This window comes from Falco rusticolus, chromosome 7, assembly GCF_015220075.1.
Source record: "Falco rusticolus isolate bFalRus1 chromosome 7, bFalRus1.pri, whole genome shotgun sequence".
Lineage (NCBI taxonomy): Eukaryota > Metazoa > Chordata > Aves > Falconiformes > Falconidae > Falco > Falco rusticolus.
In genome coordinates, this window is record NC_051193.1 from 18,526,987 (window position 1) to 18,553,049 (window position 26,063).

General features: G+C 39.0%; 1 protein-coding gene across 12 annotated transcripts in view; it reads left to right on the top strand.

The window, feature by feature from the left end:
• TCF12 (transcription factor 12) overlaps positions 1-26,063 on the top strand; it is a 173,860-nt gene that overhangs the window by 139,373 nt on the left and 8,424 nt on the right. For 6 of the 12 annotated variants that reach the window (XM_037395904.1, XM_037395902.1, XM_037395906.1 and 3 more), the window contains 10 exons: positions 3,639-3,744; positions 4,909-5,048; positions 5,370-5,514; positions 7,017-7,081; positions 11,273-11,351; positions 15,923-15,996; positions 16,921-16,992; positions 17,734-17,940; positions 24,769-24,883; positions 25,702-25,873. In XM_037395904.1, the coding sequence (XP_037251801.1) occupies positions 3,639-3,744; positions 4,909-5,048; positions 5,370-5,514; positions 7,017-7,081; positions 11,273-11,351; positions 15,923-15,996; positions 16,921-16,992; positions 17,734-17,940; positions 24,769-24,883; positions 25,702-25,873 (1,175 nt within the window). The remainder of the gene's footprint in view (positions 1-3,638; positions 3,745-4,908; positions 5,049-5,369; positions 5,515-7,016; positions 7,082-11,272; positions 11,352-15,922; positions 15,997-16,920; positions 16,993-17,733; positions 17,941-24,768; positions 24,884-25,701; positions 25,874-26,063) is intronic. The other 6 variants (XM_037395907.1, XM_037395909.1, XM_037395911.1 and 3 more) reach the window with 3 other exon arrangements.

The window sequence follows — 26,063 nt, forward strand, 5'->3', positions numbered from 1 at the left end:
GCTTAAACCTGATGTAGTACAGATAATGCTTTCTCAGCTCCCACCACCACCCCTCAAAAACATCTTAGTTGTCATCCTGCCTTTCCCACTGGAGAAGCATAAACCAGTTCAGGGTGTGGAAGAGGCCAGTGTGGGTCTCTGACTTGATGTCCTTTGCAGCTCATTTGTCCTATTTCCCTCAGAAGTACTTCAGCATGAGAATTGATGGATATTCTAGCACAGCTCCAAAAAAGTCAAGTCCTCCACTTGATAAGCCGTGTAAAAAAAAAACTGGGTTTGGCCTGTGTTTATTGGGAGGGAATTTCCCATTCATAATCGGAGAGTGTTTTGGTTGTCAGCATGGAGACACATCCGATGCCTTCAGGCCTGGTGTCATGGGATTAGCAGATGGGCTCCTCTTCTACCTGCTGGAGACAACCCTCTTCAAGGAGACTCTGCAGACAAGCTGACCTTTTGACAGTTCCTTGTCTTAGTGGGAATGTCAGCCAGGAAAAACTGGTTTGATGCCTCCTGGATGTCCCTGTTATCAGTTTAATAGCTAAAAGAGGCAGTCTTGAGCAGCCGCATCATATTTATAACTGCCCTACTGAGCTCTTGCAGAAGAGAAAGCCCTTTAACCAGGGCAGACCAGGGAGCTGTGGTGCAGCCGTGCAAGCCTCCTGAGGGCTGGCAGCCCCGAAAGCTGCATTTTGCTGGGTAGGGGTCCTAGTGCATGCAGGGCTTTCAGAATGAGCAAACTAGTCACCCCAATACGTCGCTTCCCGACTTAAAAATAAAATTTTATCTTCGGTGTGTTTTTTAAAAAAAAACAACAAAAAAACCCCTCTTTCATTTAAAACTTTTATATTTTATATCTTGGGGACTTCAGGTTAATCTTAGTAAATTTTCTCCTTTGCTTTTAAATTTTGTTTGCAGTAACACAACATAAAAATTATGATTAGGTCATTAACCAGAAAAAAACCTGGCACTCATCTGCAGGTGATCAGATGACATCAGAGGCCTGGTTTTAATTTGTGGGTAGTTCTGATTGTAACTAAAAGAGACTTGCTCCTTTTGTGGAATTGGCTGGCTATTTCCCCACATCTGGAGTTAATGAAGTCTTTGAGACCACATCAGTTGTGTTTTGCCGCAAGAACCCTTTGATCTGAAAAATCTAGACTGGCACAAGTGCAGCTTCATAACATTGCAGCTATGTTTTTGCAAGCTATAGTTAAGATACCAAAACAAGCAGAAACTATATAAAGTTATGTGTCTGTGCTAGGTCTTTCATGTAGCTGTTTAGAAGGGCCTCTTTTACGTTAATATAATTCATAATATTTTTATTATGTTAATGGCTTGTACATATGTATCTGTAAATGATATGTTTGTAGGAGTTTTCTAGTTTAATTTCCCTTTTGAGATAGTGTTTAATCAGTTTTAATAAATAACCCATTTATGTAAAATGTTAAAATTTCAGTCTGAAGCTTGTGTTTACAAATCTCATTGATAATGTTACAATTTAAAAGAAGTATAATTCGTCATTGTAGGTGATTTTGCATTAATCAGTGTACATCTCCATGGCGGTGCTAAATGTCGTAAAGCTTTGTTTCCACTGCTGTCCTGTGACAGTGATAGATTATCCATCAGCTATAGCATATGCTGCGTTATTCTGCACAACAGAGAACTTGTAAATTAAGCCCAGTTTTGCCTAATATGTTTGCAGTCTTATGAGTGTGAGTATTTACAATTTGACAAGAGTGACGTTTCTGCTAAAATATGTCTGATGAACTATACATGCGTTCATCATATATAGTAAATACATATGCACTGTTAATATTGCTTATAATGTATTGTCATTCTGTCACTCAGGTTTGGTAAGCATCTCTATTTTACATTTATTCCATAAACTGAAAATTTGCAAGTAAAATAACGACCAAAAGCTCTCCAAAAGACTTCCTTTTTTAAAAAACCTTGCATTTATTTTGATTTTAAACCCCAAAACGTTAAAACAAACATGCAACTAAAAGTTTGTAAGTTTTCCACTTGATTCCTTTTTGCCAGGTGGCTTTTTACCTGCTGCTATTTTCATCACATGGCTGGTATCGACAGCTATGCCCTGGCTTAATTCCTTGCGCCCCAGTCCTTATTCCATCAAACTGTAATTTGATAGATTTTGTTGAAATTCTGTAGATGTAAAACGAGTCGAAGCGAGTGGTAAATCAGCCCCTCTGATATAAAAGAGTGCTGTCTGCAGGCACATGCCCAGCCATTTGGTCTGACAACAGCAGGCTAGAAAAGCATTTGGGAGCGGGGAGGAGGGGTATTGGTATGCAAATGGCAGCGGGACTTGCCCACTTCACTTTCTAAATATCCGTATCGGAACAGGCCCCCTCCACGAGAACAATGGCTCCCTTTCAGGGAACTTGCGCTCGTTTTGTGGGCCGGCTTGGTTTTCCTGGCCCTTCTTCTGCTTGGTAAACAACATCCCAGAAAGACAAGGCAAGAGATGTGAATGTTGTAGAAACACGCGTGTGCCTCGTTTTTGGATTTTAGGGCATAGCGCACTTTGGAAGTTGCATTATATAAGCTTTAAATTATCGTATGTCTTTATGAAGCCTTAGGTATTTACAAGTAAGGTGAAGGATTAAAAAAATAAACCCCACATATTTTACTCTGTGGCAAAAAACATCCTCAATGTTAAGTTTTTAGTATTCTTTGCTGCCATATTTGTAATTTGCTGCTTTTTAAAACCGATTTTTCTTTTAATATACACTAATATTGCAGTATCCTGTATAGCGATCAAAATGCTGGTACGCAAAAATAGCATTGCTTAGAACAGCTAACGTTTGGGGTAGAGCCCTTGAGTCTGTGAATACCGGCTTTGTTGATTTGGCATGACTTATTCCTGAATATGTTTTACCTTTCTTCTTAGAGTCACTGGTGAAAGGCTTGTAATAATTATGTTTATTTGGCATCTTACACTTTTTAACTTGTTAAGAAAATTCATTGTTTGCAAGTTAAGAATGGTTGTTCCAACGTGGTATTACACTGAAAAAAGAACAGTGCTGGTTTTCTTTAATGCTAGGCCAGTGTGAAAATAATTTGCTTGATGTTGCAGTTTTAAGATTATTCCTCAGGAGTTGTGTTACATGTATTTTTGATGACTGTACAAAGGCGTGCAAGTTTTTGAATGGATAATACAGTGTTTGCATTAAAATCTTTCCATTTGTCACTGGATGTTCTTTTTCTTTCTGATTGTTGGGATGCCAGCTAATTAAATATTCAAACAGGCGTACAGTTGTTTTAAAATAAAATTTGTTTGGGGCCCAGTTGTTTTATCTTGCTTTTTTATCTTGAGCAACAAGTCTGTGCGAGTCATGCACTTAGAAAGCAAAATCAGCATTCAGGCTTTTATCAGGCCACCTGGCTGAGTTGGCACACCAGAAAGTGTGTTGTTAGGATCATTCTACTGTAGTTCCTCTGTACTGTGGCAACTTGCTAAAAAGCAAATAAAACAAGGGCAGCAAATGCTGCAGCTTGCTACACTGTTCTTTTTTTATTTGTGCTTTCGATCTGTGCCTGTGTGGTGTTAAGAAGGGGTTTTTTTTAACGCACAACACCCAAATATTACTAACCTTTTGTTGCTCTCCAATATTTAGGTGTATGCACCATCCCCGAGTTCTGATGATTTCAACAGAGAATCTCCAAGTTACCCGTCTCCGAAGCCACCAAGCAGTATGTTTGCTAGCACTTTCTTTATGCAAGGTGAGTAAAATGACTTTAAATATATGGGTAGATGTCACTTGTCCTTTAGGTAGAAATCTGCAGTCAGCCACTGGTGTACTGAATGGATGAGGAAGTGTACAGGTAACATACTGTGCTAGAGCCTATGGTAAAGTTATATATACTTTTAAAACAGTTAGATGAAGGGAGCTGTCTGTTGATTTAAAGTTTTTTCTCATGACATTAATTGCTGTCTGAAATTTAGAGGGATTATACCCCAGGCCAGATGGACAGAATCCCCCATCCTTTGATTTGTAGGGGCTTCAGAGCAGTACACGGGAGTGATAGAGAAAAATGAGGTGAGGGCTTCTTGACTGTTCTGGAATTTGACTGTACAATATCAGCTAACAGTCTTTAGTTCTCAAATACTTGTATATCCAGCATGCCAAAAAAAAAGGGGGGGGGGGGGGTTTGCACTGAGCAAAACGAGAGCAGAATTCATTTCCGTGGCATTACGTCACACAATTAGCTCGTACTGCAGCCTGATGAGGTTTTGGAGCATACTGAAAGCATAGTCTCTCAGTATGGGAATTTACAGAGCACTTCAGTGTGTGCTACAGAAGGAAAACTGCATTGACGTTGCGGGTTTAAGGCTTATATAATGTACTCATTTCAGTTACTTAAATCTGTTACTATTAAATGTTTTTATATTTTTATGGTACTAAGGTATTTTAGACTATAAATTACTTATTTTAGGTTAATAGATGTTTTGTACTGTATGTTTATGATCTCTGCTTAGCCAAACTTCTCTCCCCTCCACCCCCTTTTTTATTATTTTTTTCAGTCTGGAATTTTTATCAACCCTTTTGATATAAATCTGGCCTTACTGAAGGTCTGTGTAATTAGCAGAAGTACTTGGTATTTTCTCAGCTGCGGTTGGATTGTATTTCAGCTATAAAGCCTCTGTTGGTTTTTTGGTTTGTGTTTTTTTTTTTATATATATATATATATATAAATATAGCAACAATGTGGTGGCATGAAAATAGAAGATGCAGTATAAACTGCTCACCGTTTCCATGCCAATGTTAGTCTGGGTAGCTGAATTCTGTATTCTTTTAAAATAATTTTGTGAAGGAAAATAGAACTCTGGACTTCTCATTAAATGTATTTTTCTTGTTTTCTCTATTATTAAAAATAAAAAAAAAGATGGGACCCACAATTCTTCTGACCTCTGGAGTTCATCCAATGGCATGAGCCAGCCTGGCTACGGTGGGATGCTGGGAGGTTCCTCTTCCCACATGTCCCAGTCCAGCAGTTATGGCAGCCTGCACACACATGACCGTTTGGTAAGATACACAGTACAGATAAGTGTTATTTGTACTTGTATATGGAGATCTAACTTAGCAGAATTCATTTCTTGTTGCTGCTCATGTATATCAGTTAAAAACCCAGTAGTCAGAAACCACAAACATACGGTATTAGATTTATGGCTTTCTATTTATGTCTGTTGTATGCGTAAAAATCATTGTCTATATAGTGGTCTGTTCAGAGGATGGATGAGTCCCTTTCTTTAATAAAAAGCTGGGTGTTGTATATGTGGTATCTTAAAATAGCAACATTTCTTTAAAGACTGCCTAATGTCTTATGTCTGTTTCTCTTCTCTCTAGAGCTATCCCCCGCATTCAGTCTCACCTACAGATATAAATGCCAGTCTTCCTCCAATGTCTAGCTTCCATCGTGGCAGTACCAGCAGTTCACCTTATGTAGCTGCCTCACATACTCCACCTGTCAATGGATCGGATAATATTCTGGGTAAAAAGTTCTTTCTGCCTTTTTTTTTTTCTCTTTAATTTTACAAGAAGTTGAAATTTAGCACTACATGATGCACAAAATTAGTAAGATTCAATTTATTGGATGCTTGTAGATCAAGGGTACCACATCACTGTGACATTTCTGTCCTCAGTATGGCTGAGATGAGGCAAATTGTTTTGCAGTCAGCTTAAGACTTAGTGGTTTATTTGCTTTCACGCGGGAGACTGTATCTAACTGAATGGCAATTACCCTTCCGTAGTTTAGTCTATGTACACGCTCATATAGGTAATACTGGTGCTGCAGCTCTTAGAGCTGCTGTATCTGTCACCAAGGTGCTGTGCCAGAGAAAGGCAGGAAGGCTGTTTCTTTGGGGAGCTTGATAAACCGTGTCATAAATTCCTTACTTAACTGATTTAGAGATTACTGAGTAGCCAGCATGGTGGCTGGTTTAGTGTCTTCCGTGCTTGCCTAGAAAGCAGGAAATACAGGATGATCATCTGTTCCTTGCACGTACTTGTAAATCTTAAGATACAGTGGTAGAAATTAAGTGCTTGTAGACAGTCAAGTCAGTTTGATATGATTTGCACTTAGCTTCATTTTAAGTGGGATTTTGTTAAGTGACTATATTGGCTTTGATTTGGGAACATGTACAGCTGTACAAGCAGGACCCGGTTAACGAATCTGCATGAGGAATTCAGGCTGGAAAATCCAAGTCTGCTACAAAATTGCAACAGCAAGTGTTTTGTGATTTGGGTTTCTGATGTGAATGGCTTACATTCACATTAAATACATTCTCTTGGCATTGGAAATTGATAGTTGGAGAAAGGAGATGCAGTTTTTAAAGGGTCTGTCTTCTACAGTAAAGCAGGTATTTCGGAGGGTTCAGGTCCTTTCTGTCTTTCCAGTTGGCAGGGCTTCAGACAACCCCTCTGCTTGGTGGTGTGTGGAGCAAAAGGGCACGCAGAGCTGCTGACATGCAACTAAGAGCAGGGGTGACAGAAAGCTTGGTGGAGAAGAGCTTTTCAGGGATCTTCTGAAATAAAGATGAGACTACAACATGGGGAATTAGAGCAGGGGGAGCAAGGAGGCACACAAGGAACCATTGAGTGGATTTGACTTTGAGAATTAATGAAACGTGCAGTGCTTTAGTGATAACAGTTTAGAAATAAGCTGCAATAATACAATATTTTGATTTTTTTCATGTTTCATCAAGAATAGTTTGTGATCCTAGAAAATAATCTTCTTTCTAACAGCTTTCACTTTTTGGGCCTGAAGTTATCACGGTGATACTGTGTTTGACTTTAGAGGAGAGCATCTACATTTAAATCTAATTGTTTTAATTAAATTTTTAAGTATAATGAGAACTGATTCTGTTGACATCGACTTCCTCAGAACATCCATTTAAAAAGTGGTTGCTCAACTGTACGTGATGAATAAAATAATAAAAGTAAATAAAATTTCAGCTTTAAAAATAAGTGTTTGGTTTGCTTTCCACATTACAGGAAACAGAGGAAATGGTGCTGGAAGCTCACAGACAGGTGATGCACTTGGAAAGGCATTGGCATCTGTAAGTAGAATATTCAGATCTAAAAGACGGATTTTGATCGCTGCATCCATTATTTATGTGTTCATTCATTTTGCAATGTCAAATCAGGAGTTTTCATGTATGAAGTTAAAATAATGTGCTATGGTGTAATGTTATATACTAGACAAATGTCTACAAAACAAGTGAAAAATAGTTTTGTTTGTAGAAGACTCATTTTTACTTTTTTTTAAGTGATCGAAAAATTTAGGGCAGATATGTAGCTATACTTAGAATATTGTTTAGATGAAGTAAAAGATAATCATAAAAAGTTTAGGGTGTGATTTTTTTTATTTCTCTTTCTGTAGCGTTCTAGATATAGTAAAATATTTCTAACCTTACTCTTAGAGCAGGTCCTGCCTCAAGGTTTAAAATGTTTTCGCAGTGGCCTTAAAAAACTGAGGGCTTTTGAATGCTGTGTTGTATAGTTGTAATTTATGGAATAGCCTTTAAAATACTGTTATGTGCATAAAGTTTAAACTTTTTAACTCTTGTTGGAATAACGTAGATAATGTAAAACATTGCAAGTATCTTCAGTCTACTGTAAGCTTTGTTTGCATATGCAAACATACAGCAATTACTTTTGCATTAATACAGTCAGATGTACATTTTATAGAACAATAATTGATACAGTGTAGCAGAAGTGTCGGAGTTAGGAGTAGGGGCTGGGGCATATTTCTTGTATGTAGCAAACAGGGAGACCAAATCTGATTTAAAAGATAGAAATTACTACTTTGCAGCCCCAAAAGACCATTCCTGGGTTGGATTCTGCATCCCTCACCTCATACCAGTGAATGCAAATGTGTATGTTCGTGCAGATCCTGTTACCCTTGCATCCCTCAGAGGGTCATATGCTAAAAGATTACCAGATCTGATAATGTCTGCAATATCCATATTGGGTAGGAGAACTCTGACCTACTGGCTTTGAGCAGAAAAATGTTGTCCTTGTTGCTTTTGGGGATTCAGCAAGCTGATAACAATTCAGGAGTCCAGAGGGCAGTTAACACTCTCTCTTTGTCTGTTTGAGACCTGTCAGAAAAAACCTGGGGTAGTTTTGACTCCTAGAAATAGCAGTGCTTACATAGTTCAGGCTGCTCGTTGCTCTGCAGACGTAGTAGGATGACTGCTGCTCTGCAGCCTGGCCAAAATTTCTGTTGTAAGTCTGACACGCTGGCCAGTTAGACCTGCGGGACTTTGTGACGTTTTCCACTGCTCTCCTGTTTTAAATTATTTTCTCATCCTTTCAGGTATTTTTGCCCAAGTCACTAGCTGAGAAAACCAGGCTGATGTTTTGAGGAAGAACTCTAAATATATTGCGAGTGGAAGTCAGGGCAGAAATGTTTAATCTTAACTGGTGGGTGGGCTCTGGTTGTCATAGAAACTTGTTTCTGTCATCCTGTGTTGTTGCTTGGCAGGAGCAGCCAGGTCATTCCATAAATCATTTCTGTCATAGCTGATGGTGATGCATTCCATCTGCTCTATCAGTGCATGCCATAGTCTGCACACTTCAAATCCCTCGCCTCATCCATCTGCTTCCCCCGCACCCCGCAACACGCGCACAACCAGCACGCTGCTTGCGTTGGTTCGGCAAGGAGCACAGCTCATGGTTGTGGAGAGGAGGGAGGTGGTCTCTCCTGCAGGTGAAGCTAGCGCACATGAATTTTGATGGCTAGTGAATAAAGCATATTTTGCTGTTTGAACAAAGTTTTGTTTAAATACTGGGATTGTCTTGACTTTTTTTTTTCTCCCCTAAGACGACGCTATGTGCCTTTCTGTCAGGATTTTAAATGCTACTGCCACAACTGTTGAGAGGAATTTGTAGTTCTGAAATTCTGTTGATGTGCATCTCACAATAGGCCTTTCATGTGTGAAACATCAGAGGATACGACATTTGTTCTTCAGTTTAGGTATTAAAGACCATACAGAATAGTATGTGATTAAACATGTAAGGCCAGATAATACATTTGCAAAGGTTCTTTTATTTTAGGTTTAAGCCTGGATAATTGTGGTCTTAATCTCAGGGTAGGCAAGAAAGAGAATTGTACATGAAAGTATTTACACAAAGTTCCCAAAGCCCTGTGGATTATGCATTAGTTTGGATAATGAACTAGTATAGATAGAAAGAAAAGAAAATCTGGGTATTCGTGCCATTTCTAATGTGTTTCCCTGAACATTTGCCAAACAATAACCCTTTAAGATTGTGCCCATGGAGGGTTATATGGCAGGAGAAACATCTGGTTTATTTCATTGCCTAATGCCAAATCAAAACACTTGGTCTTTAATTTAGAGGAGATCAAACAGGAGGACTGTTTAACTTTGTTGATTATATCAGACCTCTTTGTGATAACTTATGTTTTGATTCCTACCTCAGAACTAGGGTAAAGGCCTTTGTACGGTCTCAGTAGTTAAATAGCCACTGGTCCCCTCACAAAGGAAAAGAAAATGTAGGGAAGTTGACTTCTAAAAGTGATTCATGAATTAAGTTTCTTTGTTGCTTTAGACTCAATAACATTAACATAACAAAGCCTAACTGAAATGTACACTGTAGTGTTTAAAAAATTGGACTAACAGCTCCGAGGTTTGGCTCTGCAGGCTCTCAATTGTGCAGCTTTTGTCTAAGAGCCTTTTCATTAGACGCTGGCATATTGGCACCCTGCTGATTGGAATGGACCATGACTGATAGGAGGAGGAGTCTTATTTGTTGCAGTAAAATGAGTCATGTTACCGTTTAAGCCTGGCAGAAGGTGTCAGGGTTGTTCATCATTGGTCATTTAACAGCACAGCGGCCAGGGACTGCATGCAGAATGAATTCTGACCTTGTGTTTTAGTTGTGGCTTTGGTATAACGTAGGTTTTCCCTCATCTAAAATAAAGCAAATTAAAATGGGCAGGTAGAGTAGTGGAAAATGACCTGTTTCAAAGGAAACTTGGTGGCCTTTGTTCTGGTGTCACTTTTATTTTCTGTGTCTTACCTGTCAGGAGCTCTCTACAGTTCCCATACTGACGCCCAAGATGATTTATTTTTATAACAATGTGCAATGCATGAATTTCGTACAATGGTCTGAGGTAGTTTTTTCTTTTAAATGTCTTTTCTTTCTAGCATGTATAAAAAGGAGGAGGTGTTTCCCCTAGGGAACTGATGGGTCTTTTGTAGTGAGAAAGTATGATAGCCCAGGAAGGAGCGTGTGGTTTATTGGGCCCTGGTTTCGTCAGCTCAGAAAATGTAATATGCAGCTTAACCGAGCCCTGGTTCGTTGTCAGCTAAATGGTGAAATGTCACATTGTCTGTACGAAGAAACATCAGCCACACTGCTAGTGCAGATTTTTTTTTTAACTGACTAACAAATCTCTTTGGTCTCTGCTCAAGTAAAACAGTTTTGAACTGGTGACCCATAAAATTATGCTCTAAAGTCCATAGTCAGCCTCTAAACCTATTCAGTTCCCTTCACAAAATGAATTTTCCAAGAATCTTGAAATTTTAAGTTTTAATTAAAGCTTTCAGGATTATGTCTTCTGTTTTTATCAAGACTTTTAAATTACATTTAATAGCAAGGAAATAATTATTGCAAGGTGAGGTTTAGTATCTCAAGGGAGGAACTGATACAAAAATAAGAGAGAAAACTGGTGTGTGCTGCAATACATAACAAGAGCAACAAAATTTCAGATGGGTGTTGTTTGGTAGTACAAACAGTAACTAGAACTGAATGCCTTCTTGGTATTTTCTCTTGTGAAGGACTAATTTTTATAAGATAACATGTGTCGACTGCTAAAATCTTTTCTCTCTAAATTTTGGGAAGTCGTTATTTCTCCACATTTTCCTGAAGTTTTGTTTGTTGTCATTGTGTGCTGTTAACTCTTAAATATATTGTTCCCCTTCGGTGATAAAAAGGCTGTAATTTCTGCTGCTGTTGAAGTGGCAGGAAGATCAGTTATACTTGTGTCGCTATCAAATACAGTCTGTGCTTATTTTGACAGCTGCTTGAAAATGAAAGTTCTCTGGACATTTTTAGAGCCTTGAGTGTAATAAAGCAGAGCTGTGATGGAAGGATCAATTTTTTTTTTTTTCAGTCCAGCATCGAGTGACAATTAAAAGCGTGAAAAGGAATCCCAATAGCTAATTTTTTTTACTGTGTATTCTAACACGTATTGATATACAATCTCTTTTGTCTGTTGTTAGATTTATTCTCCTGATCATACCAGCAGTAGTTTTCCATCGAATCCATCAACACCAGTTGGATCACCGTCGCCTCTTACAGGTAGAGACTAGCCATTTGTCAATAATTTATTTGTTGTTTTGAAAACATCCTCTTTGGAATCACAGTGAAATCAGCAGTAGCTTCCTCGCATAATTACTTCTGTATTTTGTTTATTTTTCCATTGCACTAAACCTAGATTCTTCACTATTTTGTTGTGAGCATCCACTTAAATTCTGGCAACTGGCTTTGAAAATTAGTTTCTTAAAATAATCTTTGAAAATACTGAATGACCACGTACTATCACAGCTATAAAGATACCAGTACAGAGAGTGAGTTGGCTGAGGTTGTTTATTAAAGCTATATGTTAAAATTCTGTGGCAGCTTCCAGTGACAAACCCAGCAGATGTGTGTTCCCTCTAATGAAAATATAGTAGGCTATGCGACTGTCCAATTTTTACATAAGATAGCTTTTCATTCATATCTTTCATGAATGCTTTCATTCTATGGGAGAGGAATTTCTGGCATTTTTTGAAGTAAATGCTGTGTATTGCAGCCACCTCTGTCACCTGTGCTTTGTGTGTTTGTAGTGTGAATGTGGGAAGAAGCATTCCAGTGTGGAGATGAACTGTGGGCAGCTGCCTGCAGCTATTAGTGGTAGTGCAGCTTTCACAGACACTGTGGCCTCAGCTGTCTAGTAAAAGTTGAACAGCTGTTCTCCATATAGAGAGGACTGTGAAAGCTCCATTGACTTAAATTTGTTGTTTAACAAAGAACTAGAATTACATGCAAGATGATGTAACTTTAACCCTGTTCTTTCCTATAGTACAATTTAAATTATTTAACGTTTATACAACAGTCTTGTTTGCCCATTCTCGGTTGTTTAATATATCCCTACAGCTTTCTGGCTGTTGGTCACTTTTTTTTGCAAGTGTGTTTTGCTTTTTATAAAAAAATAGAATAAACTTACAGTGAAAGGTGTACAGAATGAGCTTAGCTGAACTCTTCTGTAATCTACATGAATAAATTAGTAAAGTTATTGCACGCAAAATGGTGTCATATACATATGTATGTGACTGTGCATATCTAGATACGCAGTGTCACTCAGAAAACTTTCATCGTTCATACTTCACACACATTTAATGGACACTGTTCTGGTTTTCTGTGGACTTAATGGATTAATGCATATCTGACAGGGCATTCCTGAGCAGCTGCTTTGGGCATTTTTTTTCTATAACTGAAAAATCCATGTTGACTTGAGTAATGATGGGATTAATGGGATTTTTGATTTAGTGATTACAGTTGACAAAAAATGTTTTGTGTATCTGTGTTGTACTGAACAGGCAGATCAGACCAGAAAATTATTATTATTTTCTTTTTAACATCAAAGTAAATACTGAAAATACTTTGTGGCTGGAAGAAAGTTCTGACGTTTCAAAGTATTTACATTTTTTAAAGAACCCTATTGGAGTTCCTGATTAGATACCACACCTTGTTTTGTAAGCGTGAAAGCACTAGCTGATTTCTTGTTTCAAAATGTAAATTTGAGATCCCTAAAGTTTGAGTTTTCCCTTTGCTGTTGATGCTTTTGTTGGAACCGGTATCAAATGTAAAAACTCTCCAAAATTTTCACGTTGATTTGTATTCCCTCTTCTGGATTCTGATGGCTAAGATAGTAGTAGATGTAAACAAATAATATTGAAATCCTTGTCAGGCGCAAACTTAGCATCTGCTTTACAGTTCTAACCTCCCACCCCGCCCCCTTTAATTCCGGTGATATAGAATTTATCAAGCCTTTGGTAAATTGCTCCAGTAGCTAATTACCTTCATTTATGAATCTGGACTTTTATCTTTATTCCCAGATGAGTAACTAAGAACACAGTGAAGCACAATGTAAAGTAATTACTACTATATTTATTGCTATTTATACTCCTGGTTGCCATTTTCTGTCCTGACCCAAAAAGTTATTGCAGATAAAACAAATGTTTTATGTATACTAAAATAATATATTTTGGAGCATTTTAGCCTTCATTGTGGTTTTCCTCTTTTGCAGTTCTTTGTTTATTTAGCATTCTTATTATTATAGATATGACTAAGTCATAATTTACCTATCCTTTAATTGTAAATTACAGTAGGAGCACTGTATTTGCAATTTGAAGTATTGAGAGACAGTAACTTAAAATGAGACACTTAAAGTATATCAGCTCATGTTTGGCTATTAAATGGCTGTTACATTACTGAATAAGGACTGATGACATTGTTTTACTCACTTAAGTAAAAGCTTTGAGAGTAAAACGATGGAAAACCCCCAAGTATTCGGAGACAATAGTGTGTGTCTCATCTTCCCTGCCCTCATTTAATTTCTAATTTTACGTAAACATGCGAGAAGCTAAGCTCTGGGCATAGTTTTAATGATTCTGTATATGTATGTGAGGTTTATATACGGATCTGAATGGTGGGAGCCTCGGCATTTTAAGAATCCTTCTGCCAGGATCAGAGGTATTCAGAAGGGTTTGGTGGGTTCTGAGGATGCCAAACCAGCCCTCGCCGACTCCAGTGTGCATGTCTGTTTGAAAGGGGAGCTGGAGGATTAGTGTTGGGGAGACTTAAGAGCAGGAACAATACTACAGTGATTACTATCGATGACCCCTGTAAATCCGAACACTTGCCTGGCTTATTTGTTTTTTTTCATGCTGCTATGTTGGTGCTGCACTAAAAGCTGCAGTTGTTAATTGCAGGGCTTGTGGTGCCAGGATGCTTTTTAACATAATTGGTGGATTTCATGCACAAACTTCTAGGAGGGGGGGAGCGGAATGAGAAAAGCAGGAAATCGGTGCCATCTGGCAACCTGCGCAGACATGGAGACAGTGCGCCACCGCTCAGAAAGAGCACTAGCATGACTAGAGGTGTGATTAAAAACTGCAGGTTGCAGTTGGGTTGTCCGTTTGAGTATCGCCTCCCCCCTTTTCTTTTTGCTTCCTTTGTGACGAGTCCCACTCAGGAGTTTTGTTCTGGGTTTACATTAAGTAATAGTACCTTTTGTTGTTTAAAAAAAACCCACCAAACTCATCAGACTAGATGCACAAGCGTTGAGTCTCCTGCTTCTTTTCTTAACTGATTGCCTTTCTGCTTAATATTCAGCTGATGCTTTATTGTAGGAAGTAGTGCACTTAGTCCTGTTAGTTGTGAGCACTCTCAAAGCCTTGACTATGGTCTTGTCTCTGAAAACCGAGTTTTAACCGGAAAAAAAATTTGAAATTACACTGAGCTGAAATGTTATAAAGTTGTTTCATTAATGCTTTGCCAAAACAAGCGGGGCTCCAAGCATTGTTCCCAAGTTCAGAAATGACAGTAATGCAGAGGGAGACTACAGATCCAGACCCAGAGTAGCTGTGTGAAGTGAAAATTGGTAATTATACTTACTCACTGATGTTGTTATATTTTAAAAGAGAAATCCAGCACAGTTATGGCAGCCTTGGGCTTTTATGAAATTGGAGATGGTTTATTTTTTTTTTAATTAGAAAGGGAATATTTAGGTATTTTAATAGCTCTGCAAGCTGTACTGTTTTTGTTAAATAAAACCCTTTCTTTAAAAGGTAACTACTTGCAGCTCTCTGAACAAAGGGACTGTAATGTTGTTAAACCTTTTCCCAGTTTTCCAGACGTACAGCTCTGGCTGTTATTGAAAGAACAAGCCCACAGGCTCTTCCTTTAATGAGCTGCTTTGGATTGTATGTCCATAATTTATTAATGTAATTGCTTTATTATTACATTTGTATGGCTGAAAGGAAGCTGTCTCTAATGGCCATAGAATTTCATGTAGTATCTTTATAAAAGATGCATTATTAGTTGGTGAGAAAAATACATGTTGTACTACTTCAGGCTTTGTTTTAAAAGTACTGCTTTATTAGTTACTGCATTTCACATCTAGTAGTTTTTAAATTTGACATGGTAATTGGGTGTACTTATGTCAGATTAGAATGGATATGTGTTTGAATTTGCAGTGTATAGGTAATATGGATATAATTGTCGATTTGTTGTACAATGATTCTTTAGCTGCCAAATTACCTTTAAATATATCAGAAATTACAAATGGGAATAACTTGAGTGTGGTTTTACCCCTCTAAACTTAGAATGTGTTGTAATCTAAAATGGCATAGTGTAGAACTAGACCAGAGAAAGGAAACTTTTAGACATATATTAACTTTTCTTATTTAGTAGAGAGGTGTCATCAAAATGGTTTTCCTGTTACCCTTAATTCAGTGTCATCTTTAAATATTTTTGTTCTGTATTTTAACACTGTTAAAGATATGCCTACGTATACTGAAAATAATCTGAAGAAGAAAGAATTCAGCAAGCTTTTTATGGTGACATTGGCAGAAGGCAGGTATTTCAGATACAGCGTGTGTGTGTTTAGACCACTTCTTAAATGTTGAACTACTTCGAAGATGTCACTGCTATAAAAAATACCCCTCAGTAAGGCAGAATGAAGGCATTTGTCCTGCTTTGTATACCCATATGTTAGCTTACCTTTACGCAGAATATGGTGATTTTAATTACATTGAGAAATCCTGTGTCTCTGCTTCCCACTTATGCTGCATGAATCTGTGCGTTAACCGAGACAATTTTGACAGGTGCCAGTCAGTGGTCTAGGAGTGGAGGACAAGCCCCCTCGTCTCCAAACTATGAAAACTCTCTACACTCCTTGGTAAGAATTTGTTGAAAGCAACATAGTACTTCTTACTTAAGAGTTGAAGGCTTGGTTTTGTGTAAATCCTGCATATCATTAAAGGAAACAGTAGGATAGCATTACAAATGAATTCTTTGCTAACAAATGGCCTGTTCAGTTGAACAATATAAGACGTGCAGGGTGTGTCTTTCACCATCTGTTCCTTGGGCATCAGGCTTCTGTGCTGAGGACAGCTGGTGCTAAAGCGCTGTTATGAGATTCTGGTACCTTTTCACAAATCCATAGCTAATTCTTATCTAAAGTTCAGTCTGGAGAAAAGATAAAGACTTCGTGCCTTTGCATTTACTTGTCCTTCCCCCTCTCTCCCTGAAATGTTGGTCTCTTGGGCTTGTTTTCATTACACTGTCATTCAAGTATTAAATATGTTTTATTTGTAATTATTATTTGCTATTGGGGAATGTTCATTTATTAATTAATGAAACATTTTACAGAAAAACACACAGGAAATAATCTACAGTATTGTAAATCTTCTTTTGAAGATTCAGCAGAGGATTTAAGTTACTGACTTCTTAAATTTCTGATACAGCGTCGGGAAGGAAAGGGGAAAAAATGGAGGGAAGGTTTTGATTACCTGTTAATACTTCTAGTTTCCACAGATGTAATTATTTTTTTTCTGTCTAACAAGAATATATATAAGCTAAATGAGTTTTCTTTTCTTCAATATTTTTGCAATTAAGTATATAATTGATACGTACATCTTGGAATCCTAACATAACTGCAGTGTTAAATATTAGCCTCTTCTTATCTTAATATAATCAGATCTCTGTTGCATTAACTTGACTAACAATTTATTGCTGACATGCACATCAGCTGTTTCCTCACCTCTTTTTTGAATTAATCTTAACCTGTGCTTTGCTTCCTGTTCTGTCTTGACTTTGCCAGAAAAATCGAGTTGAACAGCAACTTCACGAGCATTTGCAAGATGCAATGTCCTTCTTAAAGGATGTCTGTGAGGTACTATTTCACTTTAGATGGTGCCTTTTTGTGTTTCAATTAATGCTTCCTTCAGATTCCCCATTAAAAACTTAAATTAGTGTAGCATATTGCCCACCTTTTGACTCCCAACATGCTACTGTTTCTCTAGAGAGTTGCAATGTCAGAATTGGTTTTGCTTTGGGGTTTTTCTGCTGTGTCTTTTTGTTTTTGTTTTTGGTTTTTGTTAAGGGAAGTAATTTTAAGACAGACTTCTCTGCAGTAACATACAGAACTCGCTTTTATTTCTGAAATATCTAATCTATTTAAAGATCCATTTTAGAAAATGATAACTTAAAGTTTTGTCCAGTTTTTTTGTAATACAGGTTCTCAAAAAGCCACTGCCTCTCTTAATTGTTACCAACGTGGTGAGGCTGATTTTATGATCATGCTTTCTCGTCCTGTATTAGATAGCTTATTTTGTAGCACTTCCTTTTTTCTTGTTCATGCCATGTAATAGAAGCTGAGTAACATTAACCTTATAATAAGCTTCACTTTAAAAGCTGCCACCTATTTGTGGAATGAATGCTATCTCGAGCAAAATCTCCAGATATCTTTTCTTTTTCCTGTTTGTTTGTAGTGCTGGTAGGTGCTTTCAAAGTCTTTTGAAACTGCATTCCATCTTCTATCTTTAATATCTCCGAGGTAGAAACTGTTAACGGCATAATGGGTCTGCAGATGTGTTCAGTAATGGCTGTTACTGTCCCTCTTCAATCCCCGTAGCAGTCGCGGATGGAGGATCGCTTGGACAGACTCGATGATGCCATTCATGTACTACGAAATCATGCTGTGGGGCCTTCCACAAGCCTATCAGGTGGCCATGGAGATATACATAGTTTATTGGGACCATCCCACAACGGGCCAATTGGAAGCCTGAACTCAAATTACGGAGCATCTAGCCTTGTAACAACCAACAGACAAGCATCAATGGTAATGCTGGTTTTAAACGCGGTCTTTATGCAGGGCAATTACAGCTGATGGGTTTAAATTGACTTAGAGCTAGTGAGTTGGACTGTAAGATCAACCTTTACCAGGAAGAAACTATTTGAGACTCTTGTGTAGGAAAAGATGGCAGACAGCTTGCACCTGCTGTGGGTTTCCAATTAAAGGGTTGAGGGTTGGGGGTGGGCAGAAATGAGGGGGAGGAGAAAGATGGGAAAACTTAGCTTCGGCCTGGTCAGTGGCCCATAAAATCCTGCTGTGACCATATGCAGAAAGCTGAAACTTTCTGCTGAGAGCATTTCAGCTTATACATGCATTTTTTCCAGATGTGTAATAATTGGCAGAACAGTTTTCTCCTTGAAATGGTGAATAGGGAGATTGAATGGGAAAAGCAGTCAAGAAGGACTGAATTTCAAGTGTTCTGGTCTGGAAAAGCTGTTTATTGTAAATTGGAACTAGTCTTCAATAGCAGATGCTGGCAGAGGACTGGGAGGAAGCTGGTGGAATGTGGAACCATAGTGTGCGCAGGCTCAAAATTTGAACTTTTTTTTTTTCTAAATGAAAAGGAGTTTGAGCACAGCTGTAGTGTAAGTAACAATGAAAAGGAAACAACTTTCAGATTAATCCCCAAGAAGAGTGAAATAATTCAATCCATCTCTTTTAGTTTCTTTAAAACCGTGAACTGTTTTGAAAAAAACGTTGTCGAGCTTTTCACAGATCAGAAATATGTTAAAAACATTATATAGTAAAGGAAATCTATTTGTGGCATTACTCACTTCCCTTTTTCTTCCTTTTCATTCCTCCCTTCTCAAAACTGCTTAAAGGAAAAAGAGCTTTTTAGAACATGCTTATTTTAGTGGTGCCATGTGTTTGCATGTTTACAGCGTAATTTTAAAGACCAGTTACATGCTGTGAAATTTTTTGTTATAAAACAGATTCACAGCTGGGTACTGTGTGATCAAGGCAAAATTTCACCTATCATCAAAATAATTAGGTACCCCAATTGCTGAAGGGTTTGTATTCTATAAAACAGAATTAGTTCCAGGCTCTCCCATTCGCACGTCACACATCCATTTATATTAATTTCAGAACCACTGCAGTAAACATCAAAAAGAACTGGTTACTTTCTATACACTGCATGTGTTTGGGGGCTTTTGGGGGAGGGAGGTACTTTCCAAACTCATAGCCAACTTTAGGTTTCTATACAAGTTCACAGTTACTTTTAGTAATGAAGGAAGTGATACATAAATACTTTAGAATATTTTCTTAATACTGCCTCATTTAATATTTAAAGAATGTTGTTAAAGGGAAAGTTCTGCAGTGTTCTGGGGCGGACTGAAATTTAGTCATGCAAAAGAAAACTTTTTTCCTAGGTCTTAATGATGTGGGGTGAAGTGAGTGACTGAAATTGCAGTGGCACAATCGTTCTCGATCTGACTTGTGGAACCTCCCGATATTGCTAAGCCAGATACAGTCAGATGCAGATAGTGCCAAAATGTACATAAAAATCTCATGTTTCTCTTTTAAACTAAGCTGTGATAAGTATTTTATCAACTCAGTTTCCATTAAAATAGGTGACAGTGGAAAATGACTCTCCAAATAATAAAGGTTTCTCGGCCTGCTGTAGTTTAATTGACATTGTGTAACTTAAATGTAATACAGACTTGATTGATCATCTAAGGACTGAGCTGCAGTTTTGATTGAGGGATGCTTGCTGTCTGCTAGAAATCAACTTGGATTAGGCAAATGCAAAAAAGATTTGCTTTTATATTTCATCCTCACTGGGTGAAATGAGCTTATAGGTCAGTTTTGGCTTGGAAAAAAAGTGAGTCAGCTAAAGAATTTCTCGGATTAACCTTGATTTTGCTACATCAGAATAATTGGCTCCAACAGAAGGCATCCTGTCTTGGCCTTGCCCACTCCCCAAAGAGAGCCCTTTGACATCATTTGCAATTGCAGGAGCTCAGCATGACTTAGGATGGAGTCCTCGGATATGTGCAGAGCAGAGGTTGGCACATCTGGCTGCAGTGGAAACTGGTTTATTAGTGGTGACGGCATTTCAGTACTGCTCCCCAAGTATGAGCCGTAATTCTTAGAGTATTCAATAATCAATTAATGTTAAGCTATGCTTGCTTACTATTTGTTTTTCTTGAAATAGCAGATGTAGGAGAGCAGAGTATTTGACGCACCACCTGAACTCTAAGAGCTAGACTTTGTTCAGGAATTAAATACTACTTCACTGTAGAGGACCTCCAGTAAATGTTAAGAAATAGTGAGTATTGGCCGACATAATGAGAATCGTCAACATTGGTAAGGGTGTTTAGCTGTTTTTGTTTGACAGGCTCGTAGGGTGTTTTGGTCAGGAAATGTTCATTGGGATTCAGCACTAAATGAAACTTCCTTGTCGAGGGAGGGCGAGATCTTTATGCAAAACATTTTTGTTCTTTAGGAAAAAAATAGAAAAAAAAAATTTAATTTCCCTTGAAGAAGATGATCTTGGCAGAAGGAGCTCGGAAATGAGTAATTTGACTCCTTTTTATGTAATTAGTGTAACCAGACATGGTTTTATTTTAACATTTGCTTAATTTTTGAGCCAAATTTATTTTAAAACTCCAGTTGACTTCATTTCCTGCTCTCTGTGAATGGTCTTGTTTTCTTTTTAGCTGGGCTGGCCATTAGACTTACTCAAATAGATTTTTAATATCTCAAACTCATCAAATATTTGCTAAGTGGCCTTTGAAGTTGATTTGTATTTTATTTCATGTATTATTGAAGAGTTAAGAACTAATACTCTTTTTGTTCTTATTCAAGCTGCTTTTTATTTCTCATTGTAATACAATGGAAAAAGAACAGCCTGAATTGATTAAAAATAAATAAATAAAAGGCCTGGAAACTCAGTTAAGGATGAAACTCAATCCCTAAGTCACAGGGGTTTTTGCAGGTATAGCAGGAGTCTAAGAAAATCGGCGATCACCCTGCGTCTGCCATACTGTAGAAGCACCAAAGGGTGGTTGAGGTGGCTTTGCTGCCAACGCCAACCTCTGCTCTTGCTCAAAGCTCTCCAAGTATTGCTGTTTCTCCACAGACAGAACATCCTGCTGAACTTTGAGCTTTCTTGAGGTGTAAAACTCTTGATTCCAAAGCCCTTTTCGTTGTCTTAATTGGGCTCACCTTAGTTAAAATGATGTTATTGACTGTGGCCAGATCGACCAGCTAGCATGGCTTGGAAAGTACATGTATCTATAGCAAATATGAGCAAAGACTGATTATTTTTTTAAGTTTTTTTTTTCCTAGTTCTCAAAAGCTGTTATTGCTAAGAGCTGAAAATCAATAATCAAACTGAAGCAGGAGATGAGATGCAGAGCCAACGTTACCAGGACAGAGGCTGTCCTTTCCCCATGTGTCACGTTCGATTCTCCTGCGTGCAGCAGTGTGTCAGCAGTTGCCACGATTTGTCTAGTTCTTACTTAGTTCCCAAAACCACTTGACTGGTTTTCTGGTTTCAGATCCCAAATGCTGTCACTTAAATCAACTGAATTAAGTTCTGCACTCGTACTTTTTTTTTTTTTTTAAATGTACAAGTCTGAGCATGCCTGTGGGTTGTCCTGTGTACAAGTCGGTGTTGAAATGCACAGAAGTAAATGCAGCTCACTTGGTAAGCGGCCGCAGCGCAGCCTGGCATGCAGGGCTCTCCTTTTTCCCGAGCTGTGATTTATTGAGCTGTAACTTCTTGGATTTGCCGACAATCCTAAATATGTGTCAGATTGTCATGGTCTAGAGAAAATACGCAAAGGTGAGTGATTGAAATATGTTTTTAACAAACGCCGTGTGCAACTGACAACTTCAGTTTCGTGCCAGCCTTTCCATTTGTCTTCTGTTTTGTGTGCCCGAGCGTGCTTGGGGCTCACTGTAGAGGGATCATGAAAATCAGACGAGGTTAGCTCGGGGAAGAGGGAATGTGCACCCAGATCGTTGGCTTAGGGAACCAATCCTGCAGGGCGTTGCGGGGGGGGGGGGGGGGGGGGGGCGGGGCATGGGGCATGCAGCTGTATGCTAATGCAGCCCCACCCCGCACAGCTGGAGTGTCCCCAGCTGGGACTGGGGAGCAGGGAGACAGAATCCACTGGGAAATGAAATCCACCAGGAAACGAGAGAGAAATGTTTGTGGGAGCAGCGGGGTTAGGAAGGGAGCGGGGGGCCGGCAGCTGCTGCCGGTAGCACTCCCACACGTATTCTGCAGGTACTTCCCAAGTATTTTTCCACTGGGAATGGTTATAGCACTCGTAGCAAAGAGTGCCCTGTTGCCAGAGAGAGGGCCCGAGAAGCTTCGGAGCCCCAAGGAGGTCCCTGCCCATGGACATGCACTGCCCCAGCCACCCTTAGTGCTGGGAAATGATTTGACTGAGAATCACTTACAAATAATAGTAATAAAACATGTCGCAAGCTTGTTTGTTCTGAAGGCGTTGGAGCGGATGGCATAATATGCCTTTCAGAAGACTTGCAGCCCAAGGTTGCACTCCATTGAAATGCAGATGGGGGAGAGCCTCTTACTCGGGAAAGTGGGAGTCGGGAGTCCAGGGAAAGAAAAGCAAACTGCATTTTCTAAACTCGCTGTTTAAGATACTGAAGATCCAATTTGGCACCTTGAAGCTGTCGCTGATAAGTTGTGCTTTCAGGGAACAGAGCTCCTGGCCTTCGCACAGGGATACAGTGACTTTCAGCAGTTCCTCGGGGTTGGGATTTTGTGTTTGCTGGTTTGGATTTTCTAGTACATCACAGATCAGACATAAAAATTCACGTTGCAGTCAGTTTTGTAACACTTGTGCTCTTAAGAATTCTGTATAAATCTTGTTAATCCAAATTGTATGCTTTGTTTCAAAGGACTGGAACATGGACTTGAATTCAGGTTTTATTTCTAATTATTTTTTGCCTTTATCAGAACTGATGTGCTAATCCATCACTTTTAGATTAGCTCTAGATTTGAAAGTTGCCAGGGTTCTGGCAGCTGCTACATTTGTACACAGCTTTAAGAAATCTTTGAGTTTAAGTAGTAGACTTTGGAACAAACCTGGCCCTGAAGTGATTAATAGTCTGTAGCTTGAATAAAAGCACCCTCATGTGTTAGGACTAAGCATGACCAGAAGAATATAATAAAACACACAACCTGCGGGGCAGAATTAGGGAAAGACTCATTTTTGGAAGTTCAGCGTGGAGAATGAGTTTCACGTTCCCACTGTAAAGTTCTGTCTTGCAGGCTGAAAGAGTCAGGCTCCGCTGCTTACTCTGAGTGAATTCATGACATTTGCGAGAGCTGAGGTGGCTGTACCCATAGCAAAACTTCGCACAAACAAAGCCTGTTACGCACAAAGGGAGATAAAATACACTTTAAATAGCAACAGATATTCCGCAGTATACAAGAGGAGATTTTCTGCAGAACAATAGATAGAAATAGCAGCCCGGAATGACCTCATGTAAGTTGTGGGTTGTCGGCACGGGGGGGTGTCCCCCTTTCCTTTCTTGTTCCTGTGCGTTAGCTTACAGGAACGAGTGTATATTAAACAAAGGATAAACTTGCATAAGGGTATTTATCTCTCTCTGGGTAAAACCCATACTAAGACATGAAAGGTAAAAGCTGCATTAATTACTCAAGAGGGATTCAAAGCTCAGCAGTTTACTAGGATTGAAGGATTTATTGAAAAACAGTGGTTCTCATGTGTAACTCCAGGCAATAAACCTATTTAATTAAAGGCTTAATCTTCTACTTGACATGTTTGCTACTGTTCCAATAAAAAGCTTCATCTGTAGCCAGTTTTTGTAACTATACAAATAATAGCAGAATCCCTCATCTTTGTTCAGTTTTTTAACTGTTTAATTGTATTATGTTGGTTATATTATAAATATTTAAAGGACTTTTGTGTCTTTAGGAATCAAAAGCTTTAAATGACTTGCGTTCCAAATTATTTAAATATAGGCAGTGTGTCTTTACCTCTTTTTCAAACAAAAGAATATTTTTTTTTATAGAGGTTTGCATTGCTAAGTGTTCTGTACTAAGCAGCAGGATTCTGAAGAAGTTTCCCTTTTTGAGCTAGGTATGCGCACTTGTAGCTGTCTTACATCACGGAGCAGATTAGACAATACTGGGAGAGGTGGTAAGAACAGTCAGATGCCTGCATTATTTTTGTGTGCTAAGATTCTGTAGTGGGACTAAACTAAATGTGTTCAGCTGAAAAAGGATAAAAATGAGAAAGAAGTGAATAAAGTAGTATTTTTGTATTAGATCCAGTTCTTTCTTAGTCCTCTTTCAGTGAACGAGAAGTGAGGAGGTGTTATCTGTATCTTTTATAAACAGATGTGTCTGGATCTCTATACATGAGCGTAGGGCGGTACGCACACTTCTCACATGCGGGAAAGTCCATCACTCCTCATGATCTTTTAAGGATCAAAATGTTGTAATGACTAGACTTGATAGTTGTGTTAAAGCCATCAAAGGTTCAACAAATCCTGTGCCCTTCAGGTCTAAATCGGGGAGACAGTTCTGTGGTGTTCTGTGGGAAAATATTGGAAAAAATTTTTGCTGGGTTGCTATGTTATTGCAAACAGGTGTTGGTCACTCTTTGGAACACAGCTTAATCCAGTGCGGTGTAATCGAGTCGTTCAGTGTAATGGCATCTTTCAACTCTATCTTTCCTTCACTGGGCTAGAACCTTAACTCGGCTCTCTAATCCAGCAAATACTTTAAGTCTTTTAAACTTCTATTTTTGGACTATTTCTTTGAATTACTTCTTTAACAGAAATCTTTGCTTTGCTTTGCTTTAGGTTGGGACTCATCGGGAAGAAAGTGTCAGCCTGAACAGCAACCATTCAGTTCTTCCCAGTACAGTTTCTGCTCAGAGCACAGAACTAAATCATAAAACACAAGAAAGCTACAGAGGTAACGTTCCAGGAATATGAAATGCTGCACAGGATCTGCAGTACCCCAGTGAGGTTGTAGATCTTGGTAAACTTGCATCGATACAGGGGATAGGGACATAGATAATGGTGAGAAATAAAAATTAATTATAAATCCTGTAAACCACCAGGGATTCCAGCAACAGTTTTGAGGGCGCCCCTGTGTCAGACTTGTCCCAGTGTAGTTTCAGCAGAAGACTGTGCGTTACAGCCACATTCTTCCAGCTTGAGGAGCCGTCACGCCATTTGCAGTACTGCAGCCATTTCCCAGTCAGCCAGGAGGGTTGCGGAGTGAGCTGGCCAGATCCCAGTCTGGCCAATAAAAGGAAGTCGTTCACACAGGTGTTTACAGTTCCCTCCCTTTCCGGCCTGAAGAAGCAAGCTCTAGAAAGCAGAAATCAGCTTACGTGTTAGTCTGCTTGCAGCGTTCAGGGAGGTGTGCGTTGCGTGTTTGGCCTAAGCCCAAGCCTCCGTGTCACTGCAGCTCTGCCCTTACATTGCAGCCCAGACGTGAGGCAGGTTTCCTTATGCTGTCACGGGTCCTTTTGTCCTCACGGTGGGTTTTGTAGCTTAAGCTGTTACTGCTCAAGCTGCCCTGTGAATTACGATCCCTTTACCAGCCCACGGCGTGTGTCCAAGTACGGCAGCATTAGCAGGATTTCTCCTGTGGCCCGAGCGTCGTTCTTCCTGTGGTCTTCCTAGAGTTCTGCTTGGCTCTGGCTGCTCATTGCGGTATCTGCTTGAGATTCTCTTAAACGTTTCATTCCTGTGACACTCACACCGATCTCTGGTTGCTTGCAGCATTGTCAGGTGGCTTACAGAGCCAGTCTGTGGCTATAGGTCCAACAGAAATCAAGTCTGAACATAAGGAGAAGGATGAAAATATCCATGAACCCCCCTCATCGGATGACATGAAATCAGATGATGAGTCCTCCCAGAAGGATATCAAGGTCTCATCTAGAGGCAGAACAAGGTGGGTTGCTGACGTGATGTGGGGAATTGGTGCTTCGTTCATGCTCTGTAGTGTGGTGCCCTTAGTTTGATAAATGTATTTCAAGGTTTTTGCGTTAACTCGGTTCATACATTAATAGGCAGCTGCACCAGGTAAATAGTTTACCATATTCGTATCTATTTAAATATGAGAGAGAGGATTTTCTGGGAAA